At 43.4% G+C, this 24739-nt stretch overlaps 1 protein-coding gene across 4 annotated transcripts in view; it reads left to right on the forward strand.

Moving 5' to 3' along the window:
- PCBP4 (poly(rC) binding protein 4) overlaps positions 1-24739 on the forward strand; it is a 160750-nt gene that overhangs the window by 93097 nt on the left and 42914 nt on the right. For all 4 annotated transcript variants that reach the window (XM_029599515.1, XM_029599514.1, XM_029599517.1 and 1 more), the window contains exons 3-7: positions 13668-13691; positions 13795-13827; positions 14176-14292; positions 20163-20294; positions 21202-21330. In XM_029599515.1, the coding sequence (XP_029455375.1) occupies positions 13668-13691; positions 13795-13827; positions 14176-14292; positions 20163-20294; positions 21202-21330 (435 nt within the window). The remainder of the gene's footprint in view (positions 1-13667; positions 13692-13794; positions 13828-14175; positions 14293-20162; positions 20295-21201; positions 21331-24739) is intronic.

Consider the following 24739-nt stretch of genomic DNA (forward strand, 5'->3'; position numbering starts at 1 on the left):
TGCCTGGCCGAGGCACTGCACCAATGACAGAGAATCTTTGATCCCTACGTGCACACCATGTGACTGAGGTTTGTGGGGCCGAGACCCTGTAGTATGGATGGGGGGGATCCCTGATATGTTTTAATATGTATGTAAATCTTTGTTTTATCCACATTGAATAAGGAAGGATTTTGCGGGCTACAATATTTTAAAATAAAATAAATGTGTACAGTATTGCAGAGCCGAGACCCTTAACCATGGACAGGGGTGTACAACTGAGATCTTGCAGAAGTGAGACCCTGCACCATGGACAGGGTGGGGGGCATCCTGGATCCCTGATCGCTATGTGTGCAGTGTGTGACTTAAGTTGAGGAAGCTGGGGTATTGACCCTTGCATGTGCAAACTATGATTGACCTCATATAAGACTATGGACACAAGAGGGTGTGCAGTGTAGAACTTATATGAATCATGGATGACTCAGCTTAAGCAGGAACTGACTGTAATTAGAGTTGTCTCTTCCATATACAGCTTCCAGAAAATCTATCTCCACTCCCACAAAGGATCCCAAGAAGCAGGAGTAGATGGGTTCTGGTAGGATAAGACCAGTGACACAGAATCTCCCCTCCCCCCCTGCTCCCCACCCTGAATGATGCATGTAAAAAATGCCTTCACAGCATTGGAAAGAGATGATACTCCAGAAAAGGAATCTGAAGTGGTTACAGACTTAAAGAAAGCATGGTATAAAAAATGAAAATGATCCTATAAGAACAGAAAAATCCTTCTGCTGGGAGACTCTGTTATCAAAGTCATTAACAATAACCTGGGGGCACATTTGGAGGGAAACAAATAGATTAAAGGCCTACCAGCATCCTCAGTTAGCGGGAATACAAACTAGATTCTTATAGGAACAGAAATAAGAGATTCTGAAATGGATGTCATAATCCACCTGGGAAGCAAGACCCTGCCTAGAAATGTAGTCAGTCGAGTTCTGGGGAGTTCAAGAATTTAGGGGAGGGGCTTAGGCTCCTGGCAAAGACCCCAGCATTGTCTGAGATGTTACCTGTTCCTGTTAAGGAGGATGGAAGGCCTATGTCATATCAGCTACGTCAATACATGGCTCAGAACCTGGTGTAAAGAAGATGATTTTAGATGTGTTGGGGACTGTGGCCATACCCATACATAGAACTGTAGGAATGGCCTGTGCAAGGAAAAAGGATCCAAAGGTGATAAATTCAAATCATACATTGGCAGGTGTTTACACTAGGGGAGTGGGTCGCAGAGGGAAACTGACCAATTTGGGCTGTCACCACCAACAAATGAATGAAAGCAGTGGAGTAAAACACAGGCTACCCTTGAGCAGCTGGGTATATGAGGGGAGTAGGTAACTAGGTATGAGGTTATATGGAAGACAAGGTGAAGTAGCTGAAAGGCTAGGAGCACAAACGCTGATAGTCTAACACGGGTCCCAAATGGCCCGCCTCTATCCATAGAGAACAATGTTCTGTATTTGTTTCAGGAGTAGAGTGTGTAGATGGGTTTATACCTTTAAGCCTTGATGATGTCAGCAGTGACCTCTAGTGGTTTAAAGAGAAATTTACAAAAAGCGAGTGCCTTTCCTTCCTGTGGAAACCAGTGAAGGCAACACATTTTTCTGTGGAAGGAGTAAATCTAAAAAAACTCTACTATTAGGCTTAAGACCTGACTAATGTTTGGAAGATTCCCTAGGAAGAATCACGGGGACAACAGTAAACAGAACAGCCCGCCTTTGGCAGTCTCATCTTGTATGTCTGCCCCCAAATTCATTAAGTAACTGATCTATTATTGATGAGCGCTTCTGGACTGCCAGGAATTCATTCCTTATGCTTAGGTATTTAATGTGCTGCTAAGGATATTTTGGTTTTACTAATGATTGTGTATTTACTGTGGAAGCCTGTGGAAACAGCAGGATCGGTGCAAGGGTATTAGGCATCCTAGGCAAATCTTCAGCCTGGCACATCCCCCGCCCCCTCCCATTAACTTTCACACGCTTAGGCCACCCACCTCCTCCTCTGAGATTCTCATACTTAAATTCAGCAATCATGATGATCCACACCACCATCCCTCCCAGAACAATGCTGTTAAAAACACATAATTGCACATAGGAAGAACAATTTTCAAAAGCCATTTACACAAATAAATATTGATTTTCCAGGGTAAAAGGGCTTTTTGAAACTTGCCCACCCTAAGAGTAGGTATATTCAAACTTTCCCTTTCAGAATAGGTGCAAAGGCCACCGGTGTAAAAGTACCTGCAACTCTAAATCAAAATATACAGTTTTGAAAATTTTAGAAACCTAGAAACATAATGGCAGAAAAAAAACAAACAAACCATACGGTCTTAGCTAGTTTGTTCACCCACACCAAATGCCCAGCTCTGCAATCCCTCCCACTCCCTCAGAGATTTCCTGTGCTTGTTCCAAGCCTTCTTGAATTCAGATACGGTCATTGACTTCATCACCTCCATGGGGAGGCTGTTCCATGAATCCTCCACCCTCTCTGTAAAGAAATATTTCCTAAGATTTGGCCTGAGTCTAACCCCTTTCATCCCCGTCCCATGACCGCCCTCATTCCAGCAGCTTCCTTTCCGTTGAAAGAGGCTCATTTCCTGTGTGGTTATTTACTCTTTCGAATATAATAGAAGGACTAGGGGGCACTCCATGAAGTTAGCAAGTAGCACATTTAAAACTAATCGGTAAAAGTTCTTTTTCACTCAACGCACAATTAAGCTCTGGAATTTGTTGCCAGGGGATGTGGTTAGTGCAATTAGTATAGCTGGGTTTAAATTTATTTATTTTTTTTATTTATTGTTTTTTTATATACCGACATTCGATCTCAATTGAGATATCACACCGGTTTACATTCAGGTACTGTAGGTATTTCTCTATCCCCAGAGGGCTAACAATCTAAGTTTTTGTACTTGTAGCCTGGATTGGTCACTGTTGGAAACAGGATGCTGGGCTTGATGGACCCTTGGTCTGATCCAGTATGGCATGTTCTTATGTTCTTGGAAGTATTTAAATGTCTCTATCATATCTCACTTATCCTGTCATTTATCTAGGTCAGGGGTGAGAAAACTGGAGGGGAGGACTTGAACAATTCTGAAGGGGGGTGCACAGTAGGGATATGAATCGGGTGCCGGAATCGGTTCCGGTTTCGGTATCGTGGACCCACGGGAAAGTCCCGTTTCCCACAGCCCAGAAGGTTTTCTTTTTCGGCTGTCCCGAGCCAAAAAAACCCCAAAACCATCCCGACTCTTTAAATCTAATTATTTACAATCCTCCACCCTCCCGACCCCCCCCCCCCCAAAAAAAACTTTCCTAAAGTACCTGGTGATCCAGCGGGGGTCCCGAGAGCGATCTTCCGCTATCGGGCTGTCGGATGCCAGAAAAAAAAATGGTGCCGTGGCCCTTTGCCCTTACCATGTGACAGGGGCTATCGGTGCCATTGGCCAGCCCCTGTCACATGGTAGGAGCAATGGATGGCTGGCGCCATCCATTGCCTTGAAGTTTTACATTTTGGCAGCAGGAGGAAGGGGGGTGGGGGTGGGGGGAGGCCTGGGACCCTTGGGCTGGTAGATGGTGAGAAGGAAAATGAAACAAAACAAAAAACAAATGTTCATTTGTTTGGTTTTTTTTCATTTTTTCCCAAAAGAAATGAGACAGGAAATTTTGTTCAAAAGGAAAGCGCATCCCAATTCTTTGATTGGATAACTAGAGAATTAGATCAGGGCTGGTACTGGATGTGGTTTACTTGGGTTTCAGCAAAGCTTTTGATACAGTCCCTCGTAGGAGGCTCAGGAAACTTGTGACTGGCGTGTGTTGTAAAGATTGGGAAAACAAAGCGTAACAAGGCTGCCAGTCAGTTTCCTTGCACAGTTCTGAAATGGCAATGATTTCCTGCCACCTCTAGAAGGTAAAGATTGCACAGAAAAATTGTGCAAACAAAAACAAAAGAAGTTAGCCAGCTAGATCAGCTGGGCTGAAAACGTCTCTCCATCAAGGGGCTAAATACAGTCACTCAAAGAAATGGGTGTTTGGGAGGCGGGGCTAGGTCAGGGGAGACAATGAGGCATATGCAGCGTCAAAGTTGTTAACCACTTCCACATTACAATTGTTCAATGTATTAGACAAAGGAAACGCCCGATTTCCTGCAGTGTTTGGTTGACTGTAAACCGATGTGATATGTTTTTTACTGCCATGGTCAGGGCACGAGTTAAGTGTCAGCGCAGACTCGGGTGGGCCTAAGGGATGCTCTGAGGGATAATAGCTAGCATTGGATCAACAGGTCAGGGCACTAATCAATATGTGCAGTTTTCTGTGCACATTTTTTTGCATTCGGGAGTAGAGTTTGCACACAAAATGTATGTGCACAAGTGTGTGTTAAACTGTGCCCTCTAACGTGGGCACCTCATTACACTGGGCCCTCTATGTCGATGGGATAAAGGCTTAGTGAATCAGGCCCTTACTAGGGTCTTTAGTATCTCTTATCTGGGAGACAGAACTGGACTGGGAAACATTAGGCCAGGCTGTTTTTCTTATCTCTGGCAGCACAGCTTAGCAGTCTGGCTGTTGAGGTCCACTCTTGGTCTCAGGCTGTTCCTCCCAGAACAATGAGCAACAGAGTCCTGCCTTCAGGATTAACCTCATTCAGTCATTATAATTTGTGCGCTTTGTCAGCAGCTGAAAAACGAGGAGGATGAGTTCCTACTGTCTTAGTTCTCTGCTTCATGACGTTTGATAGAATCACGTCAAGGTCATTAGGGCCCTGGGGAGTAGGCTCCATGTCGTCAGGGAGAGGCTGAGCCAGTCCTGGTTTGCCTCATTTCATGTATGGGTTTGTAGCTCTTAATTTCTCCAAGAATAGCAGGACTACAGTTCCATAGATGGAAAATCAGGAGCGCCTTAGCCTCTCACTGTTGGACTAGACCTAATCTGAGAACGCTACTGTAGAGTCTGCTGATGAGGGAGCAAAGGAATGTACCAGGTATGTCCAACAGATTCTAAAAAAGCTTTAGGCCAGGGCTTCCCCAACCTGTCCTGGAGAGCACACAGTCAGGTTTTCAGGATGACCACAATGAATATGCATGAGATCAATTTGCATACACTGGAGACCTAGTACATGCAGATTGATCACATGCATATTCATTGTGGGTATCCTGAAAACTCTTCTGGCTGCAGGGTCACCAGGACAAGTTTGGGAAGCTCTTCTGTAGGACAAACTCTACTGATAAAAGTTTGAGCGCTGTACATGCAACGAGGGGTTTCCCCGACAGGTCGATGCAATAAAGTGTGCGTAAAAAATGTGCGTCCAAACTGGGAGCCCGTTTTTTTTCACCTCTCTTCGGCACTCGATGCAATAGGCAAATGAACCGCCATGCTGAAAAGGACATGCTAGGGCTAAACTGTGCATCCACAGCCCAGGAGACGTGGCTGCATGCAGGTTAGGAAAACGAATGCTCAGTTTTACAAGCGTCCATTTTCCTGACCAGACCGCCGTCAAAACTTTTTTTTTTTCCTTTTTGCTGCTTTTTGTGGTTCCTCTGATTAATATCTTGACAAAATTAAGTCGGAGGAACCACAGAAAAACAGTTTTTTCTGATTTTTTTGTGCAGGTTTTGGAGCACCTCAAGACTTAACGTAATTTTTGAGGGTTAAAATGTACGCGTCGGGCGCACAGTTATTTTTTACATCGGAGGTACTAGCTAATAGTCTCATCAACATGGCATTTACTTGGGATGAGCACTATTAGCTATGCGCTGGTTTGGACGCACCGATCCTCTTATTGCGTCAGGGGTTATGTATGTGCATCCAAAACGCACGTCCAACCGCGGGTTAACCTGTGTGCTAGCCTGAGCACAAGGTATTGCATCGGTCTGTAACTGTGTAGCAGAGAGCAATTTAAAACAACACAGAAGTTGATAGGGCCTTCTGGATTTCAGGTACTGGATTTAAATCACAAAACCTGTACTCCCAGTTAGTACCACCATTATCCAGATGGGGTTGCCAATTCCCTCCAGATTTTCAGGGCAGGTAGGCAGGTTGCTTCCACCTGGATTTTGGTTTCCCTATTGTAGGGATAGTCAAACTCTGGTCCTCAAGTGCCACAAGCCAGTTGGGTTTTCTGGACATTCACAATGTATATGCTGGGCAAAGTGGATGGACCATGTCAGTCTTTATCTGCCATCATTAACTGTGTTACTATGAGATGCATGTTCAATGATTATCACATTTTATATACCGCAAATTTTCAACCATATATGAGTTTACATAACACGTTTATAATTCATAACAAATTGAACATAAAACAAATGTACAACATAAAACATAAAATCAAATCTCAAAGCTATTAAAAACAAAAGAAATCCTGAGTAATTAAATAATACCTAGAAAGTACCTTAAATTTATTGTTAAAAACCTGAGATAATCATCAGGCTTTTACCTTTTCCCAAAATTTCAGGTAGTCTGATTCTAACCGAATCTCAGTTGTCAAAGAGTCTCACAATAATGGAGCTTGATAGCTAAAAGAAGTCCGTCCAGTTTGCTCTAGCGGTATCTCTGATGGAAATGGAAGTCTCAAAAGAGCTTTGTTGGCTGATGGAAAGATCTTGATGGGAAATCAAATATCAACATATTGGAACGATAAGACAGCAGGCCCCTATAGAGAGCATGAAAAGCCAAACATAAAATCTTGAAACAGATGCGACAGTTTATGGGTAACCAGTGTAAATCTTCAAGTACGGTTCTAACATGATCACATTTATATTTCTTATAAATTAACTTGGCAGCAGTATTTTGTAACATCTTAAGCTGAATCTGGGGCAAACTCTATAAAACACTGCAATAGTCAATATGAGATAAAACCAACGCATATACTACGGTCTGCAGATCATTGGTATCTAAAAGGTTGTAAATGCCAAATAAAATGAGGAAAATAAAAAAGATTGCACAACTTGTGAAATTTGGTATGACATGGAGCATTTAGCATCCAGGCAGACATCAAGGCCTCTTACCACCCAATAAGAATTGCAACCACCTCCGATAAGGGAGTTAAGTCATTAGGGTTAAAATGCCAGTTTACCCAAAGGGTCTCTGATTTATGAGTTTTAACTTTGTGTTTTTATTGCATAAACCACTGTACAACAATATCTAAACAATGATTACATTCAGAAAGATCAGGTACTCATTTTGAATTAAAGAATGCAGTCACTTAGATGATATCTGCATACATTTAGAGGTCCACAATCAAAAGCATTTAAACAGTTAACTCAGAGGTTTGCCGGCTAAATGAATATTTGGGCACATATCCATCTAAATTCTAGCCAGCTAATAAGTTGGGAGGCTAGAATTTAGCAGGATAATTTAGGGGCGTTCAAAGGGTGTAACTATGAGGAGTTGAGTTAGCTAGCCAAGTTAACTGGCTAACTCTGATATTCAGAGTTAGCCAGTTGACATAGCTGGCTTAGTCTGGTTAGACATAAGACCTGTCCTGGAATTTGTTGCCAGAGGTAAATTTTCTCAGTGGAAAAAGGTAAACAGTGGAGTGCCTCAGGGAACTGTACTTGGACCGGTGCTTTTCAATATATATATAAATGATCTGGAAAGAAATACGACGAGTGAGGTTATCAAATTTGCGGACGATACAAAATTATTCAGAGTAGTTAAATCACAAGTGGATTATGATACATTACAGGAGGACCTTGCAAGACTGGAAGATTGGGCATCCAAATGGCAGATGAAATTTAATGTGGAAAAGTGCAAGGTGTTGCACATAGGGAAAAATAACCCTTGCTGTAGTTACACAATGTTAGGTTCTATATTAGCTACCGTCCAGGAAAAAGATCTAGGCATCATAGTGGATAATACTTTAAAATCGTCGGCTCAGTGTGCTGCAGCAGTCAAAAAAGCAAACAGAATGTTAGGAATTATTAGGAAGGGAATGGTTAATAAAACGGAAAATGTCATAATTCCTCTGTATTGCTCCATGGTGAGACCGCACCTTGAATACTGTGTACAATTCTGGTCACCGCATCTCAAAAAAGATATAGTTGCGATGGAGAAGGTACAGAGAAGAGTAACCAAAATGATAAAGGGGATGAAACAGCTCCCCTATGAGGAAAGGCTGAAGAGGTTAGGGCTGTTCAGCTTGGAGAAGAGACGGCTGAGGGGGGATATGACAGAGGTCTTTAAGATCATGAGAGGTCTTGAATGAGTAGATGTGAATCTGTTATTTATACTTTCAGATAATAGAAGGACTAGGGGGCATTCCATGAAGTTAGCAAGTAGCACATTTAAAACTAATCGGAGGCAATTCTTTTTCACTCAACGCACAATTAAGCTCTGGAATTTTTTGCCAGAGGATGTAGTTAGTGCAGTTAGTGTAGCTGGGTTCAAAAAAGGTTTGGATAGGTTCTTGGAGGAGAAGTCCATTAACTCCTATTAATCAAGTTTACTTAGGGAATAGCCACTGCTAATAATTGCATCAGTAGCATGGGACCTTCTTGGTGTTTGGGTAATTGCCAGGTTCTTGTGGCCTGGTTTGGCCTCTGTTGGAAACAGGATGCTTGGCTTGATGGACCCGTGGTCTGACCCAGCATGGCAATTTCTTATGTTCTTATATTCTAAAGTTAGCCGGCTACAATCAACAATAAGATAGCTGGCTATATTCAATAGTGCAGCTGCACTACTGAATATTTATTTATTTAATTATTTTATATACCGACCTTCATGATAAGAATCATATCAGATCGGTTTACAAGGAACCTAGGGGATAACACACATTAACAACTGATTAACAAGAGGACTTTAACTGGGAGCAAAGTTACATTTAACAAGGTATGGCAAACTTGGAATCTGGAAAGGATACAAGGAGGAGGGAGTGAAAGAATAACCATAGGGTAAATAGCAATTAGCTACATGTCCTAGCCGGGAACGTTAATTGAAAAGCTCCTAAATTCGTATCAGTTATAGGAAAGCTTGGCGGAAAAGCCACGTTTTGAGTTTTTTCCGAAAAGCTTGTAAGCAGGGTTCAAGTCTGAGGTCTGGAGGGATAGAATTCCAAAGGGTAGGTCCTGCTATCGAGAATGCTCGTTCTTTGGTGGCTGTGTAGCGCGAGGCTTTAGATGAGGGAACGTGTAGGGATCCTTTGTACAGATCTCTGATCGGTCTGGTGGAGGTGTGGAGACTGAGTGGGATCTGGAGGTCAAGCTGGAGTTGTCTGTGAATAGATTTGTGGATTATGGTGAGGGATTTGTATAAAATTCTATGGTTTATTGGAAGCCAATGTAGGTTCTGGAGAACGGGCGTAATGTGGTCTCCACGATTGGTGTTTGGTCAGGACTCTAGCTGCTGCGTTCTGGAGCATCTGTAGTGGTTTTGTGGTAGAGCGGGGGAGCCCTAGGAGGAGTGAGTTACAATAGTCAATCTTAGCAAAGAGCGTGGTTTGGAGGACCGTCCTGAAATCATGTGAGTAGAGGAGGGGTTTAAGCCTTTTTAGGACTTGAAGTTTATATATCTCCAAAATTAGCCGGATAAGTTTATATGGCTACTTTGCTATCTGGACTGTGTCTGAATATGGACATCATAGACACTAAAGCCTAAAAGCCCCGTCCTTTAATTATTCTTGCCAATGGGGCCAAGTAACTGTTAAAAAGAAGGGGAGCAAGTATGATCCTTGCAGAACCCAACAAGCTAAAGGCTTAGATTGTAAAAGCAGCTGACCCCATTTTACATGATAATAATGACTACTCAAATAAGATCTAAACCAATCTAGCACAATATCTCATCTAGCTGCTCAATAAGTAGGGTATGGTCACTAGGACATGGCCTTGAGTTGGGAAACAGCAAGAAGTACAAAAAGGAGGCCAAACTCCAGCTGATTCCACATAAACTCTTTATTTATGAGCAAAACCAAAAGTGCAGCACAGAGGCCGCTTACCTCAGCAAATTCACAAAAATCCAATATACAAAGTTCTTGCTTAGGCTGACTTCCTGCTTTCTCTCTGGGGCCTTTCTAGCCTTCTGGGCCCTGCCTTCTTATCCAAGGCAGCAGGGATTCTCCCTGTCCCAGAATCACTTGCTTGGTGCTCTCTTGAAAAGGATCAGGCCAAATAGCCGTGGCTGGTCCTCTAAGGTGTTCTGAGGGAGTTTCTTATACAGTCCTTTACATACCCTCCCCCTCAGCTCGGCCTTGTCAGGTCGAGCGTCCAGCCATGCCCAGGCTAATTCCCAGCTCCTCCTCTGTGGCCCATGTGTCTTGATCTGTGGACAAGCTCTCCCGGCTACCTGTGAGCTGGCTCCACAGGATTGCAAACTCAGGACAATTGCGTCCCAGAATGACCGGGTACGGGAGCTCTTCTATAATGGCTTTTTCCTGCCAGAGTCATCAGCAGGACCTGACTGGTTGGATACTTCCGAATATCCTCGTGTACAGAGGCACGTATTTCTTTCTTTTATGGTTGATATGTTCTTTTTGAAGCATATCTCACAAACAAGAGTGCTGCCAGACCCTGAATCCACCAAAGCTTGGGTAGGAACTTCATTCAGTTCCACCTGGATCACAAACTCCTTAAGTCCTGAATGAAAATTTCCACAAAATTGCAACTTTGGAGCTTTGAAAAGTGCGCGCTATTCGTGTTCCCCACTTTCCATTCTCCTTCTGGGGCTCTGCTTCTGCCCCCTGCTCCTTCTTGTGTTGTTCTGCCAGCTTGCATTCCCACTCCATGTCTTCAAGCCGTAAGCACTCTTTGTCCATATGGTCCTCTGTCTTACAAAATGATCAGGCCTGCGGGGTGGGTTCCCCTTTTGCTTTAGCCGCTCCTCCCTCTTCATTTTGTGCCTTTCCAAATGGGCAGCGACCTTCCCCATGTCCATTCCCTGAACACGGAAGGAAAAAGTATCCTTCGCCTCATTCCTGGGTTGTGCCAGTATCTCCGAGGTTCCTTTTTTTCCTTTGATTTGAGGATCATCTCTACTTTGTAGATTTACCATTATCCAAGTGGACTTTACTCTCTAGTGTTGGCTGCATCACTAAGCTGATGACCATAACTTTGTTTCCCCTCATAGCTCTTTGTGGATGGTTTGAACGATGATGCTTTGGGAACCCCTGACGCAAGGCATTAGGGTGCCGAAACGCTGCAGTGTCAGGAGAATATACTTGCTCTGTGTTCCTGGAATGTAATTTCGGGAGAATGCATGCATTGGGTGCTCCTGAAATATAAATTCATAGACCGAAGAGAAGGGAGTATCCCTTGGTTCTTGTACGCGCCTGGAATTCAAATTCAGCAATAGAAGGTAACAGGAAACTTTTGCTCCATGGCGAGAACATTTTGGCTGCTCTCTGCTCCTGTAACATAGACTCATAGATAGAAGGAAGCACAAGTGGGTTGTTCTACACCTTTACACTGTGGATTTGGTTCCAACTGTTATAATAAGCCAATGTCTCAAATCGGATGAGCCATATATTCCTTTCACCGCATTGGGTTGTTTTACAGCTTTTCATTCTTTCATCAGACATACAGAATATTTGGAAGCTGGTCATTTGACGCTGACATTGTGACTTATTAGATTGTTTGGTGTTTACAAAAACCTTTTTTCTTTGAATACAATTTTTTGGAATACTATCTTTTTGGAATATTACATTTTGGACCTTCCAATGGACATTATTATAAGCTAAGTACCTTGTTTGGTCTAGGAGTGGTTTTTTTAAATTGTTCATGGGACTCTCTGTATATGATTTTTTAGTGGTTTTTAATGAGTGTTTGTGTGAATGATGGTGAATGTGTATGTATGGAAGTGTGGAGGTTAGCAGATCTGGATGTAGGGAAGTGTGGGGAAGTTTTAGTCCTTAAAATTTAGAATGATTTATTTACATTTTTCAGTATTGAATGAAGCATTTAGACCTTAACATTTATTTATTTCTCCTATAGTCTTTACAAATTTACAAATTTGTTTTTGTACTTAAAATAATATTGATTGAATAAAGGGTAAGTTAGTTGGATTTACTTAGTTTGGGCTGTTCAATTTTTTGTTTTTTTGATTCATCATAAATAGAACAGCAGGGATGGTCAGGGAGTTGTGTTGATTGGAATAATTATTTGACTGATTAATTTGCTCAGATAAATATTCCCTTTGGCACTCCTGAGTTCCTGATGAGAAAAATAATAGGCCCATTTACACAATTTTTTATTGACAGATTTATCCTTACACATTGCATACAATGTTCCCATTGCATTCAAATGCATTTCATGCATATTTACTGTGGATATCCTGAAAAACTGACCGACTTGCAGCACTGGAGTTGCTTAGAAAAACAAGACTACAAGTCCATGCATGCAGTGGGGTAAAACTAGGACCGTTGGATCAGCATTTCATGGAAATCTGGAGCCAGTTGGCAACCCTAGATCCAGATCAAAATCACAGCAACTGTAAAACTAAAATCTACATTTTTTATGCTGTTTTAAAGGCATCATTTCCAACATGGTAGTCATTTGTGTCACAAAGCCCCTGTATAAAATAACAATCTGGCTTATTGCAATAGGCATGAACTGTGCTGCTATAGGATCCTTAACTGTACAGTATGTGTTGACAAAGAATTTACACATACAAGGGTGTCTATGTACATGCTAAAGTTTATGGTAGAAAGGGTTTCTACATGGCTAAAGCATGTGGCTACAAACTTTCCACCTCAGTCATGTTGTCTAGAGGCCAAGGGTAGTGTTAGGTTTAGGGAAAGGGTTAGAGGCAGAATTAAAGTTAACGATAAAGTTTGAAATAGGATTAGATTTAAATTTAGGGTTAAACTTAAAGATAGGGTTAGGATTAGGGTTAACGATTGATTTAAAGAAAAGTTAGGGATAGGATTATTGTTTGGGATAAGGTTATGGTTAATTTGAGGGTTAGAAATAGGGTTAAGGGTTAATGATAGGGTTAGGTTAGGGTTAGAGTTAAAGTTAAGGTAGGGTTAAGATTGTGGGGGTTGGATTAAGGATAGGGTAAGGTTATGGTTAGGGATAGTGATAGTGATAGGTCTAGTGGTGGGGTTAAGCATTAGAGTTGACATCAGGTTTAGTATTAAGGTTAGTTATAGGGTTAGACATAGCATTAGGGTTAAGTTTAGAACAGCGAGAGAGTTAAGGCTAGCTTTGGAGTGGGGTGTGGTTGCTTGGGAGCAGCCATGGGTTGGGAAGCAGCTAGGAGTACAAATGCAGCCAAACTCTGGCTGGTTCTACACAAACAAAATGCTTTATTTACAGGCGAAAAACTAAAGACTTAGTGCTTACCTCAGCAGTCCCTTGGTTAAGAAAATGGTCAAACCTAAGTAGATCTGGCGAGGGCTGACTTCCTGCCTTCTCTGCCCTGTCTTCTTATGCTAGGCTGCAGGATCCTCCCTGGGCCCAGAATCCCTCGCTGACTTGGGACTTAAGGAGGACCGGGCCAGTTAGCTGTGCTTGGTCCTTTAAAGTGTTCTGAAGGTGTCTCTTATATACTCCCTCGCAGGGGGTTTTAGCATAATTAGTAGGGTTAGAGTGATGGTCAATGTTAGGTTTACAGGGACAGTCCTGATTTTACCTAGTTTGTTGTGCAACCTCACAATTTCTTTCCTGTTTTGTATTGTATCTGAGATTTCTAATCATCAATGGTCTTTTTTTGTAGGAAGTTGGCAGTATCATAGGAAAGGTAAAAAGACCTATTTTCTTCTTTGAATTCTAACATTTACTCCAGTCTTCTTTTTACTTTTGTAAGAGTGTCATTTCATTTTATTTCTTTTTCTCATCTGCAGAAAGGAGAAACAGTTAAAAGAATACGGGAAGAAGTAAGGAAAACATTCTCTTTCTGTCTCTTCCTTTCCTCCTCTCCCCTTTCCACCTTACGTGTCCATTTCCTCTTTTTTATTTCCGTGTTAAAATCTCCATGTTAAAGCTTTTTTTTTTTTGTTGTTGTTACGTTACTCTGAAGTCACACGGACTGACAGAAATGAGTCATGACCCATCCGTGTTAAGCCACAGCTGTGGTCCCTGAACATCTAGAGCAAGCGGTAACTTCTGAGGGAGGCAAATGAAGGAGAAAGAAAGGGGGCGTGCTTCTCATGGTAGATGATAAAATGGAACTATTTGGGCTTAATACCTTGTATCCACACGCCCTCCATTTTGTTTCCTTCCAGAGCAGTGCTCGCGTCACTATCTCAGAAGGCTCCAGCCCTGAAAGGATCACCACAATCACTGGATCTACTGATGCGGTCTTCAATGCCTTCTCAATGATAGCCTTCAAGCTTGAAGAGGTACCTTGTAAGGCAGAAATGAAAGGGCATAGGGTGGAACTGGCATCCTTTCTTTATTTTCTGCCCTTAGAAAAGAAGGGTCTGGCGAATCAAACAGGAGCAGGGATAGCGAATGGGAGATGAGTCTAGGTTCCTTCAGCCATGAGTAAACACTTGAGGCAAGATTCTTCTAATAGGTCTCATTGACCTTCCTATAAGTATATGCACATAATCATGAACAGGTTGGAAAAACTGATGGCACCAAGTAATCTGAGATTGTCTAGAATAAGACAAAGAGATGTTTTGAAAAATGAAAAATTGTTTTTTTTTCCCCTCAGAGGATTTAAGGCTGGGTATTAATGCAGGATTAGTCTGATACTGTATTCAAGACCAGTTTAAATAAGTTTATGGTCACTGGATGCATCTATTGATCAAATAGGTGAATGATCAACTGACCTTCATCCTCAAGTCCTCTGTTCTTATATAGGAGAAATAGCTTTTCACTATAATTCATTGGGCTGCTATTGGACAACAGGGAAATCCCATTTGTTTATAAGGATTGTTGCCCCTCAGGTCATGGTGTCCTTGGGTATCACAAAAAAAACATCAAAGAACCTTTGCAAAGCCATAATAACACTTCACTTTGAGTACTGCATGACTTCTCGAACCTCTTCTTGTGATCCCACAACTGGTTAGGCTTTCAGGATATTCACAATGCATATGCATGAAATAAATTTGCTTATTCTGGGTTTCCAGTGAATGCAAATTTATCTCTTGTATATTCATTATGGATATCCCGAAAACCTAATTGTCTGTGGGATTCAGCATAGGTTAGGGAAGCCCTGAAGTAGTGGTATGCACCTTATCCAATTTTCACAGACTTTGGTGATCCTAATCTGCCCTGTAATCATGACAGTCTTGTGTGGCTACTGCAGTGGTTGTCTGTTGCCTTCTGTAGCTGATAGCACCTAGTTTTCAGAGGTAGTTTCCTATGTACATAGTAGCCAGGTCAAAACCTGCTTAGCTTCCAAGATCCAGCACATTTAGGCTCATTCAAGGAATCCTAATCTGCAGAACACTGTTACAGAAGGACACTGATAAGGTACAGGAAATTCAAAGGCGAGCCTGCACTCTAAGCCAAGCCATACACAGAGAGAGACTGAAGCTGCAGAGATAAGAAAAGAACATAAAAGAAAGGAACCAAAAATAAAACATTTGGAGAGAACCCAAAGCAATTCTGTAGGGAATTGGAGAAGAACATTTGTGCTGTTAAAGCACTACCAACCAAAAACAAAACAGAAAAGTTTTGGAAGAATTTTATATGAAGATTCTGTAGAGTATAACAGAGAAGCAGAATGGTTACCCAGCATACAGAAGAGACTAGAAAGGGCAAACATCAAAATTATGGAATAGCCTGAAGTTACAACAAAAGAGCTGGAAACTAGGTAAAAAAAAGCCCCAAATTGGAAATACCCTGGCCCTGATGGATTGTCCAATTTTTGGCTCAAACATTTAACATCTCTCCACCAAGACATGGTTAACTGCATAAATCAATTGATCATAATGGCTAATAACAGGAAGAACGTGTCTCCTTTCAAAGATACCTACAGTACCTGAATGTAATCCGCTTTGAAGTGCTTGAAAAGCGGAATATAATTAAGAGTGACCCAAATAACATCCGAAAACTTATCAGCCAATACTCGCCTACCTACAATTTACAAACTATCCACTGCAATAGACCCAGATAGAATATGTTAACATATTGACTTGCTAACAGCATCTTTGTAAAACAACAGAAGGGTAATAAAAGAAGAGTATATGGAAGCAAAGACCAGCTGATGCTAAATAAAGCCTTTATTGCTAGCTGCATAAATAGTTAAATCCATAGTGTAGCATTGATTGATTATAAGAAAGCTTCTGTTAGCATTCTATACTCTTGGATTTTGATGGAGCACATCAAGTTCACTAGGAAAATGTGGCAGACCACATTCCATCTGAACTATGAAGATAGACAATTTGTCATTCCTAACATTAGGATTCAGCGGGAAATATTTCAAGGAGATTCCCTGCCATTGGGGTGGATATTCAAAAACTAGCTCTTTATCTGAGTTAACCAGATACACATATCTGGCTAAGATGGGATGTTCAGTAGCACGGTTATGCTGCTGAATATCCCTGTAGCAGGCGGATAAGTCATATCCATCTAAGTTTAGACCTGCTATTGAGCAGGTCTAACTTACCTGGATATGAGATCTGCCTAAGGCTGAATATCACTACTTAGTCAGATAACTTATCTGGCTAAGTAGTAGGGATGTGAATCGTTTTTTGACGATTTAAAATATCGTCCGATATATTTTAAATCGTCAAAAATCATTAGAGCCGCGATACAATAACAATTCCCCCGATTTATCGTCAAAAAATCGTAAATCGGGGGAAGGGGGAGGGGGAAGGGGGAGGGCGGGAAAACCGGCACACTAAAACAACCCTAAAACCCACCCCGACCCTTTAAAATAAATCCCCCACCCTCCCGAACCCCCCCCAAATGCCTTAAATTACCTGGGGTCCAGAGGAAGGGTCCCGGTGTGATCTTTTACTCTCGGACCTCCGTGCGTTGTAGAAATGGCGCCGGCGCTACCTTTGACCTGTCATATGACAGGTCAAAGGTAGCGCCGGCGCCATTTTGTTTTTTTTGTCCCCCGACGTCAGGAGCATAGGAGATCGCTCCCGGACCCCCGCTGGACCCCCAGGGACTTTTGGCCAGCTTGGGGGGGCCTCCTGACCCCCACAAGACTTGCCAAAAGTCCAGCAGGGGTCCGGAACGACCTCCTGCAGTCGAATCGTGTTGCCGTACGGCGCAAAATGGCGCCGGCCGTACGGTAACACGATTCGACTGCAGGAGGTCGTTCCGGACCCCTGCTTGACTTTTGGCAAGTCTTGTGGGGGTCAGGAGGCCCCCCCAAGCTGGCCAAAAGTCCCTGGGTGTCCAGCGGGGGTCCGAAACAACCTCCTGCAGTCGAATCGTTTTTCCGTACGGCGTATGGCCGGCGCCATTTTCCGTACGGAAAAACGATTCGCGGTAGGAGATCGCTCCCGGACCCCCGCTGGACTTTTGGCAAGTCTTGTGGGGGTCAGGAGGCCCCCCCAAGCTGGCCAAAAGTCCCTGGGGGTCCAGCGGGGGTCCGGGGGACAAGCGGGGGTCCGGGGTCCAGCGGGGGTCCAGCGGGGTCCAGCGGGGTCCAGCGGGGGTCCGGGGGACAAAAAAACAAAATGGCGCCGGCGCTACCTTTGACCTGTCATATGACAGGTCAAAGGTAGCGCCGGCGCCATTTCTACAACGCACGGAGGTCTGAGAGTAAAAGATCACACCGGGACCCTTCCTCTGGACCCCATGTAATTTAAGGCATTTTGGGGGAGTTCAGGAGGGTGGGGGATTTATTTTAAAGGGTCGGGGTGGGTTTTAGGGATGTTTTAGTGTGCCGGTTTTCGATTTACACGATTTACACGATATTTAAAAAACCCAAACTGCGACGATCCGATTCCCTCCCCCTCCCAGCTGAAATTGATCGTTAAGACGATCGATCACACGATTCACATCTCTACTAAGTAGTGCCACCTCAATCTTCCCACTGCCCGCCTACAACTTATCCGGCTATTCTGATAATTGGATAAGTGACTTGTTCAGGTATATAGCGGCTGTTGATCATAACTGGATATTCAGCTACTGCCATAGCCAGATAAGTCCTACTTATCAGGCTATCTAGTGTTAATCACGCATAGAATATCGGCCTCACTGAGTACTGTTATTTCCTCCTTGGGTTATGGAATTAGCCTTAATCCTAGAGCTCCCTATCTCCTGCCAATGACATCTCATCTACTGTTTATACATGACTTGAAACGCTATAGCTTACATCTCCGTGTAGTGAAGAATTTCTCAAATGACATCAGGATGACATTTGGCCTTGATAAATGTGCAAAGGCAACCTTCCTTAGAAGAAAACTAAGCAAACCTGAAAACATCTCTCTGACTGAAGACTGCAATATAAAGGAATGTGACCTGAACGGTGTATACAAATATCTATAAGTAATGTAAGGTGGAAAAATTCCAACCAATACAACAAAAAGCACACAGCCACCAACAAAACAGCTCGACAGAAAAAATAGAAACTGGAACTAATTCTAAAAGCACCTAAACCATTGATCCAACTGATAGCACCATATAAAGACATGTGGTAATTTAAATGACTGCTCAGAATCACTGAAATACTATAATCATTTATCATTAGTCGCTAGGGCACCATAAAATTAACCACAAAATTTCTTAATGTGTTAAATTTCTCAAATTTTTCAAGAATTTTCCTTTTTGCATATAAAAAATGTGGCTTATCACCACAACTGTGAAACTCAAGTTGCAAGCACTGGGAAAGCAGAGCCGTGCAGAAAGCTTTTTTTTTTTTTTTTTTTTTTTTTTTTTTTTAAACAAGTTAAAACAATTTTAAACAACTGAGGCTCATGTGAATCCTGACAGGGTGAGTGAACCAGGACCCCCGGTGTCTCCCTGGATGGCAGCATGGCTCTGGAGGCTGCAAAGGATCCCTGACTAACAGTTCTCCTGCCTCAAATACCAGAGGGGATGGTCCCACCAGGACCTCACTAACCCCTGGGAGGCTATCTGAAAAAAAGATGCTATTTATCATTTTCTTCCTTTCTATCCTGTTTTATTTTTTTCTCAGACTGCAGGATTTTGCACTTCCACCATCTGCTGGAGACAGAAATTCTGGCAGACTGCAGGTGGCACCTCAGGTTAAGTGGCAGAGTCAGTCAAACTTTCTCTGTCTCCATCTGCTGGATGGGAGGCAAAACCCAGCTGTCTGGACTGATCCGGTTACGTACAGGGAACTTCCTGATCTCAATGTTTCCCAACACGATTTCCAAAGACTTGATAGCAGAAAACATAGTCCATGATATGGATCCTCTTGTGCTCTCAATATCTCACAACACAGCTTGAAGAGGTTGGGTAAAAGGAGCATAGTTCATCCAGCCACCTCAACTTGCAGAAGTTTGCTGCAAAGATGTACACTTTGATAGACTTGATTACAGTACCCAGTAACTATTCTGTGGATTATACGGAGAGAAAGAAGATTCTTAAGTAACAACGGATGCAATCAAAGTCCAAGAAACTGTGGTAGGAAGATACAGAAATAGTTCCAAATTGTAAATAGTTCCCAATTGTAATAGATGTTAAGGACTAGATTAAAAATAATTTCAAGGCGCACCTTGATATGTTACCTATGCATATTACATCCTATGAACTTCAGAAGGATGTTCTCTTTGGCAAATCGCAAGTATTATGAAGAGCATTAGCTGTAAATTTGAGAGACTGAGGTTGTTTCCGGCATGCTCTGGCTTACAAATGAGATTCATTCTTATCAAGGTATGTGCAAAACATAATCCCGAGAGAGCGAAAGGGCTGAAGATGTACTCTCAAGAAGAAAGAAGGGAAAGGAGAGATATTGTGCAAATATTCAGATATCTAGAAGGCTTCAATAAGGTACCAAAGCATATAGTGTTTTCTATAGAATGAAAAGCTGAAGGACAAGGGATCATCATATGATGCCAAAGGGAGGAAGGTTCAGAAGGAATGTATGAAAATACTTTTTAACTGAGTTGCTGGAGGACACCTGAAACAGCAGAAGCAGTAGAAGTCAAAACAGGGGCAGAATTCAAGCATGCATGGCACAGACATAAAGGGAACTTAGGGAGGGAGAAGACCACAGATTGAGTAAGACCTGTGACTACACAGCAGGCAGGCATAAATGGGCAGACTGGGTGGACCAAGTGATGCTTCTCGTCCAACAGCATCTGTATTTCTAAAACTCTCTCTTCTGTTTCAGGACCTTGGCGCAGGGCCTCCCAATGGCAGTCCCATTTCTAAACCACCCGTGACGCTAAGGCTGGTCATCCCAGCCAGCCAATGTGGATCTGTCATCGGCAAAGCAGGATCCAAAATCAAAGAGATCCGCGAGGTAGGGGAGAGATCCTGTCAGATGCAGGTTATTACACGAATATCAGTACAACCGCATGGAGGATGATCATTCTCAAACCGTTCCTTTCCCATCTCTTCACCTCCTATCTGCCGTCTCTCTGTACCCTTCCTGTTCACTGTTTTGGCTCTCCTTCTTCTGGACAGGGCTCCTCCCAAGTAGTCAACCATACACTGCCCCTTAGTGCGAGCATCACCACCTGCCCTGAGTCCCTTCTACTTTTTCTCTCACTGAAGGCTAATGTAGAGAGGCAGGAGCAGCAAGGCCAAGACTTCACAAACCAAATATAAAATTTAAATGTATTCTAGTAATTCAGCTGAATGAAGAAACTGCTTTAGTCTAAGACATAGGAAAATAATTTGGTTTAAATTATATCTGACTTGTGAAACTTGTAAGGGAAGACGGAAGGGGTTGCAAAACATACCTTCACTTTAACCCTTGTGGTGATACTCCTGAAAAAGAGAGAGCGAGAGATGGATTGAAAAAAATCGTATTGGGCTAATTTTGTAAGTGTTCCCGCTGAGACCAAGACTTGCAGACTTTGTATTCATAGGCTTTGCACCACTTTTCAAAGTGAAAGTACGGGCATGTCCTCACTTCCATTGTGAAAATTGCACGGTCGGTTGCACCTGAGTAGAGTTTTGCCTGGAAAGTCCACGCGTGGATGGCATTTTCAGATCTTCATGTGTACTTTTCCTCCTCTGCCCTAAACACGTGCTCCAGAACGCCTCCTCTCAGTGTAGCTAAAAGTTAACCACGCTGAGGGAGGATGGTTTTCAATCATTATTCGGGTAAAATGCTTTATGCCTGCGTAAACTGATTTCATTTTGTATTCTTCGCCCCTTGTCCACTGAGCCACACCCATCTCCTCTCCTTGTTTTCATTCCAGAACACAGGGGCACAGGTCCAGGTGGCAGGAGACCTGCTCCCCAACTCCACTGAGCGTGCTGTCACCGTCTCCGGCACGCCTGAGGCCGTTATCCAGTGCGTGAGGCAGATCTGCGCCGTGATCCTGGAGGTACTGTGCCGCCTGCTCTCTCGATGTCAGCCTCCTCTCCGTCACACCTCACTGGAGCTGTTTCCAGGGTTTCTGCTGCCTTCCAGCCCGCTTCTGTCCCATATACTCCTTGTTCACAATGATGACTTGTGCCTTTCAGGCCATGCTCTGCGTCAAAATCCCATCTTCCCATACGACAGAAGCGAGCAGTTGCGCAAAAAATGCCGGAAGGTTCTTGTTTCACTTTCTTAACAAATGAGTTTAGAAACCAGTTTCAGATGGCTTAAAACTGCAAAATGTATTTTCTTCAGCAAGCTGCACAGTTCATTTAAACTGGTTTGAAGGCAGTTTCCCAAGCCCATTTAGTAAGGCAGCGAAATGAGAACTTGTCTGCATTTTGGCATGGAGTTCATGTTTGACAGCCTGGAGTTTGCTGCAGAGTGCAGCACTGAATCCGCGTCCTTCACACCTGCCATAGATCTCATTTACAGAGGGGGAGAGCAATGACTTCCAGGCCTCCTCTCCCAGCCACTGCCCTTGTTTACAGGGGGCAGTGTTTACCCCGCAAGCTGATTCCTTCCTTCCCATTGAGACAGCAGTGAGCCAAAGCCACGATTCCCAAGCAAAACCTGGAACCCTTGACCCCCTCCTCCATTATTCGACTGTGAATTCTGATTTTAGGTGTCTATAAAATGTAAATTTCAAGATTTATTTTGCTTTGCTAATTAGGGGGTATTGAAGATGCCTAAAATCAGTGTTTATCTGTGCTTGTGATTTGCTATTACATTTATTGGGTTGTTGTTTTTCTGTTATTTCAAATTAGCAATACTTTTTGAGGGTAATTTTCAATAGTGCACAGAACAGCACATAAGGTGCCCTTACACTTCCACCCGTCTTCTAGAAACTGCAGTGGGAGCCACACAGTTTATAAAATACCACATATCATTGCCTCAAAAAATATGCATGCATGTTTCAGTATGTGCACATTTTTTTAATGTAGGGATCCGCATAACTGATATACCTGTTATATAAAGGTGGGCGCATATATTTTATGCATTAAATAATTGTAACATGTGCATGTAATATGGCATGGAGGCAGGTATTTTATGAAGTTGGCTGATGTATGCATGTTTCTCGTTTAACCCCCTTTCGGGGCACAGAAAATGAGAGAGAGTCTGATATCTGTTTATGAGTTGAGCACCAGCCTCTCATGGGTTCACAAAAATAAATAAATTAATAAATAAAAACTGTGGAGCAGATGATGTAGTGAACCTGCCACCAAGGTGTGGGCTGCATTTCTCAAGCTGGATACAGAAAGTTTCATAAAACATTTAGATCCAAAATCTTCAACCCCACTCTTCCATCACCGAGAGATGCCTTTCACAAACCCACACCTTGAGATTAAGGAGTATCTCGCATAAGAGATGTCTTCACACAACAAAAACATTTATTTTCAAAATTCTGGGGTTTCCAGCAGTCAGAAGTATTAAAAATTCACTGATTCAATCTGGTTTCACAGGCTCTTACAACACTAAATTAGCAGCAGCAACAACAACAACATTCTTCCTCCAAATCTTCAATTAAGTAGCACAGTACGGAAAATGCTTCCCATTCTTTCTCACTACGGCTGACATTCGGTACTCACGCTCTCCCACAGAATTCTTCTCAGTTATAGTCCCATCAGGACAATTCGCCTCCTTCACTGGATATTCCCACAAGGCTGTTGTGGGCCATCCTTCTCCTAGGGTTGCCACATAACACCTCACAGGGGCCCCGCATTGGTTCCCTGGTCTCATGCCTGGCCCTTGTTGCACCAACCTCCCTCTGAAGGAGCTGTGAGAGCTCCCCACTCCAAGTCAGATAACAAAGAGAGAAGACCCTTTCCCACTCTGAACACTGCCTTATATTGATCCCAAAGAATTTCCCCCTGGTGGTTCTCCCTCACACCATTACTTAAAGGAATATGCTGAAACTTCTCAATAAACCTTTGCCACAGTGACTCATCACTACAGCCCAAAAGTGGAGATCAATTGATATCCCAGAACATGTTCCTAAGGGCAATTTCTAGTGGCCAGGACTTAATTTAGGGGTCCCCGTCGCATAACATAGGGACTTGATACTAGCTGTTCGTGCATACATACACATACTTGCCCCTCTCTCCCTGAACAAAATGCACATAACAACAATGTGGCATTAAATAATGGCCGCAGTTTATTAAAACATAACCCGAGCCAGCAAATTATACAAAATTCCAAAGTTAATTCCCCCAAACCTCCACCGCCCCATGCCCCTCTTTCGCTTACCACCGCGTCTCAATGGTAAGCCGACTTTAGGTACCCCCCCCCCCCCATCACTCACCCCGCCATGGCACCAGCGAGGGTAAGCCTGCGGCCTGAGCATCGGCCCCCTCTTGCTCTTTAGGCCTTCCCGTGTAGCAGCCCCAAACTACACGAGCATTTCCCCCCCCCCGCCGACTTTAGGCACCCCCCCCATCACTCACCCCGCCATGGCACCAGCGAGGGTAAGCATGCGGCCTGAGCATCGGCCCCCTCTTGCTCTTTAGGCCTTCCCGTGTAGCAGCCCCAAACTACACGAGCATTTCCCCCCCCCCCTCCAATGTCCTTTACAATTCCAAATAATACATTAAACATATGGCTCGGGTTTTTCCGCCTCCACTGCGACATATATAATACAAACACTCATAAGATGATTAACAGCAATATAAAATTTCGGGAGGGAGGGAGGGAAGCAAAAACCTGCCCTCTGCTTGCTGTTGAATTCCCAACTGCCGTTCTGAGCTCTGCTCCAGCCTATTGTTTAACTACTGACCAATAGCATAACAGCATTCAAATTGCTGATGCTGCTATTGGTTACCTAACTCCCCTTTTTTCCCCCACCCCCACCTGCCTTTGCTAATCCTATCCCTTACTCACAGCTGCTCAAGCCCATGTTATCTGCGTCGGGCCGGGACAAGCCCGTACCGCCTTCCTTAACATAGGGACTTGATACTAGCTGTTCGTGCATACATACACATACTTGCCCCTCTCTCCCTGAACAAAATGCACATAACAACAATGTGGCATTAAATAATGGCCGCAGTTTATTAAAACATAACCCGAGCCAGCAAATTATACAAAATTCCAAAGTTAATTCCCCCAAACCTCCACCGCCCCATGCCCCTCTTTCGCTTACCACCGCGTCTCAATGGTAAGCCGACTTTAGGTACCCCCCCCCCCCATCACTCACCCCGCCATGGCACCAGCGAGGGTAAGCCTGCGGCCTGAGCATCGGCCCCCTCTTGCTCTTTAGGCCTTCCCGTGTAGCAGCCCCAAACTACACGAGCATTTCCCCCCCCCCCCGCCGACTTTAGGCACCCCCCCATCACTCACCCCGCCATGGCACCAGCGAGGGTAAGCATGCGGCCTGAGCA

The sequence above is a fragment of the Rhinatrema bivittatum genome, chromosome 4 (genome assembly GCF_901001135.1).
Source record: "Rhinatrema bivittatum chromosome 4, aRhiBiv1.1, whole genome shotgun sequence".
NCBI lineage: Eukaryota > Metazoa > Chordata > Amphibia > Gymnophiona > Rhinatrematidae > Rhinatrema > Rhinatrema bivittatum.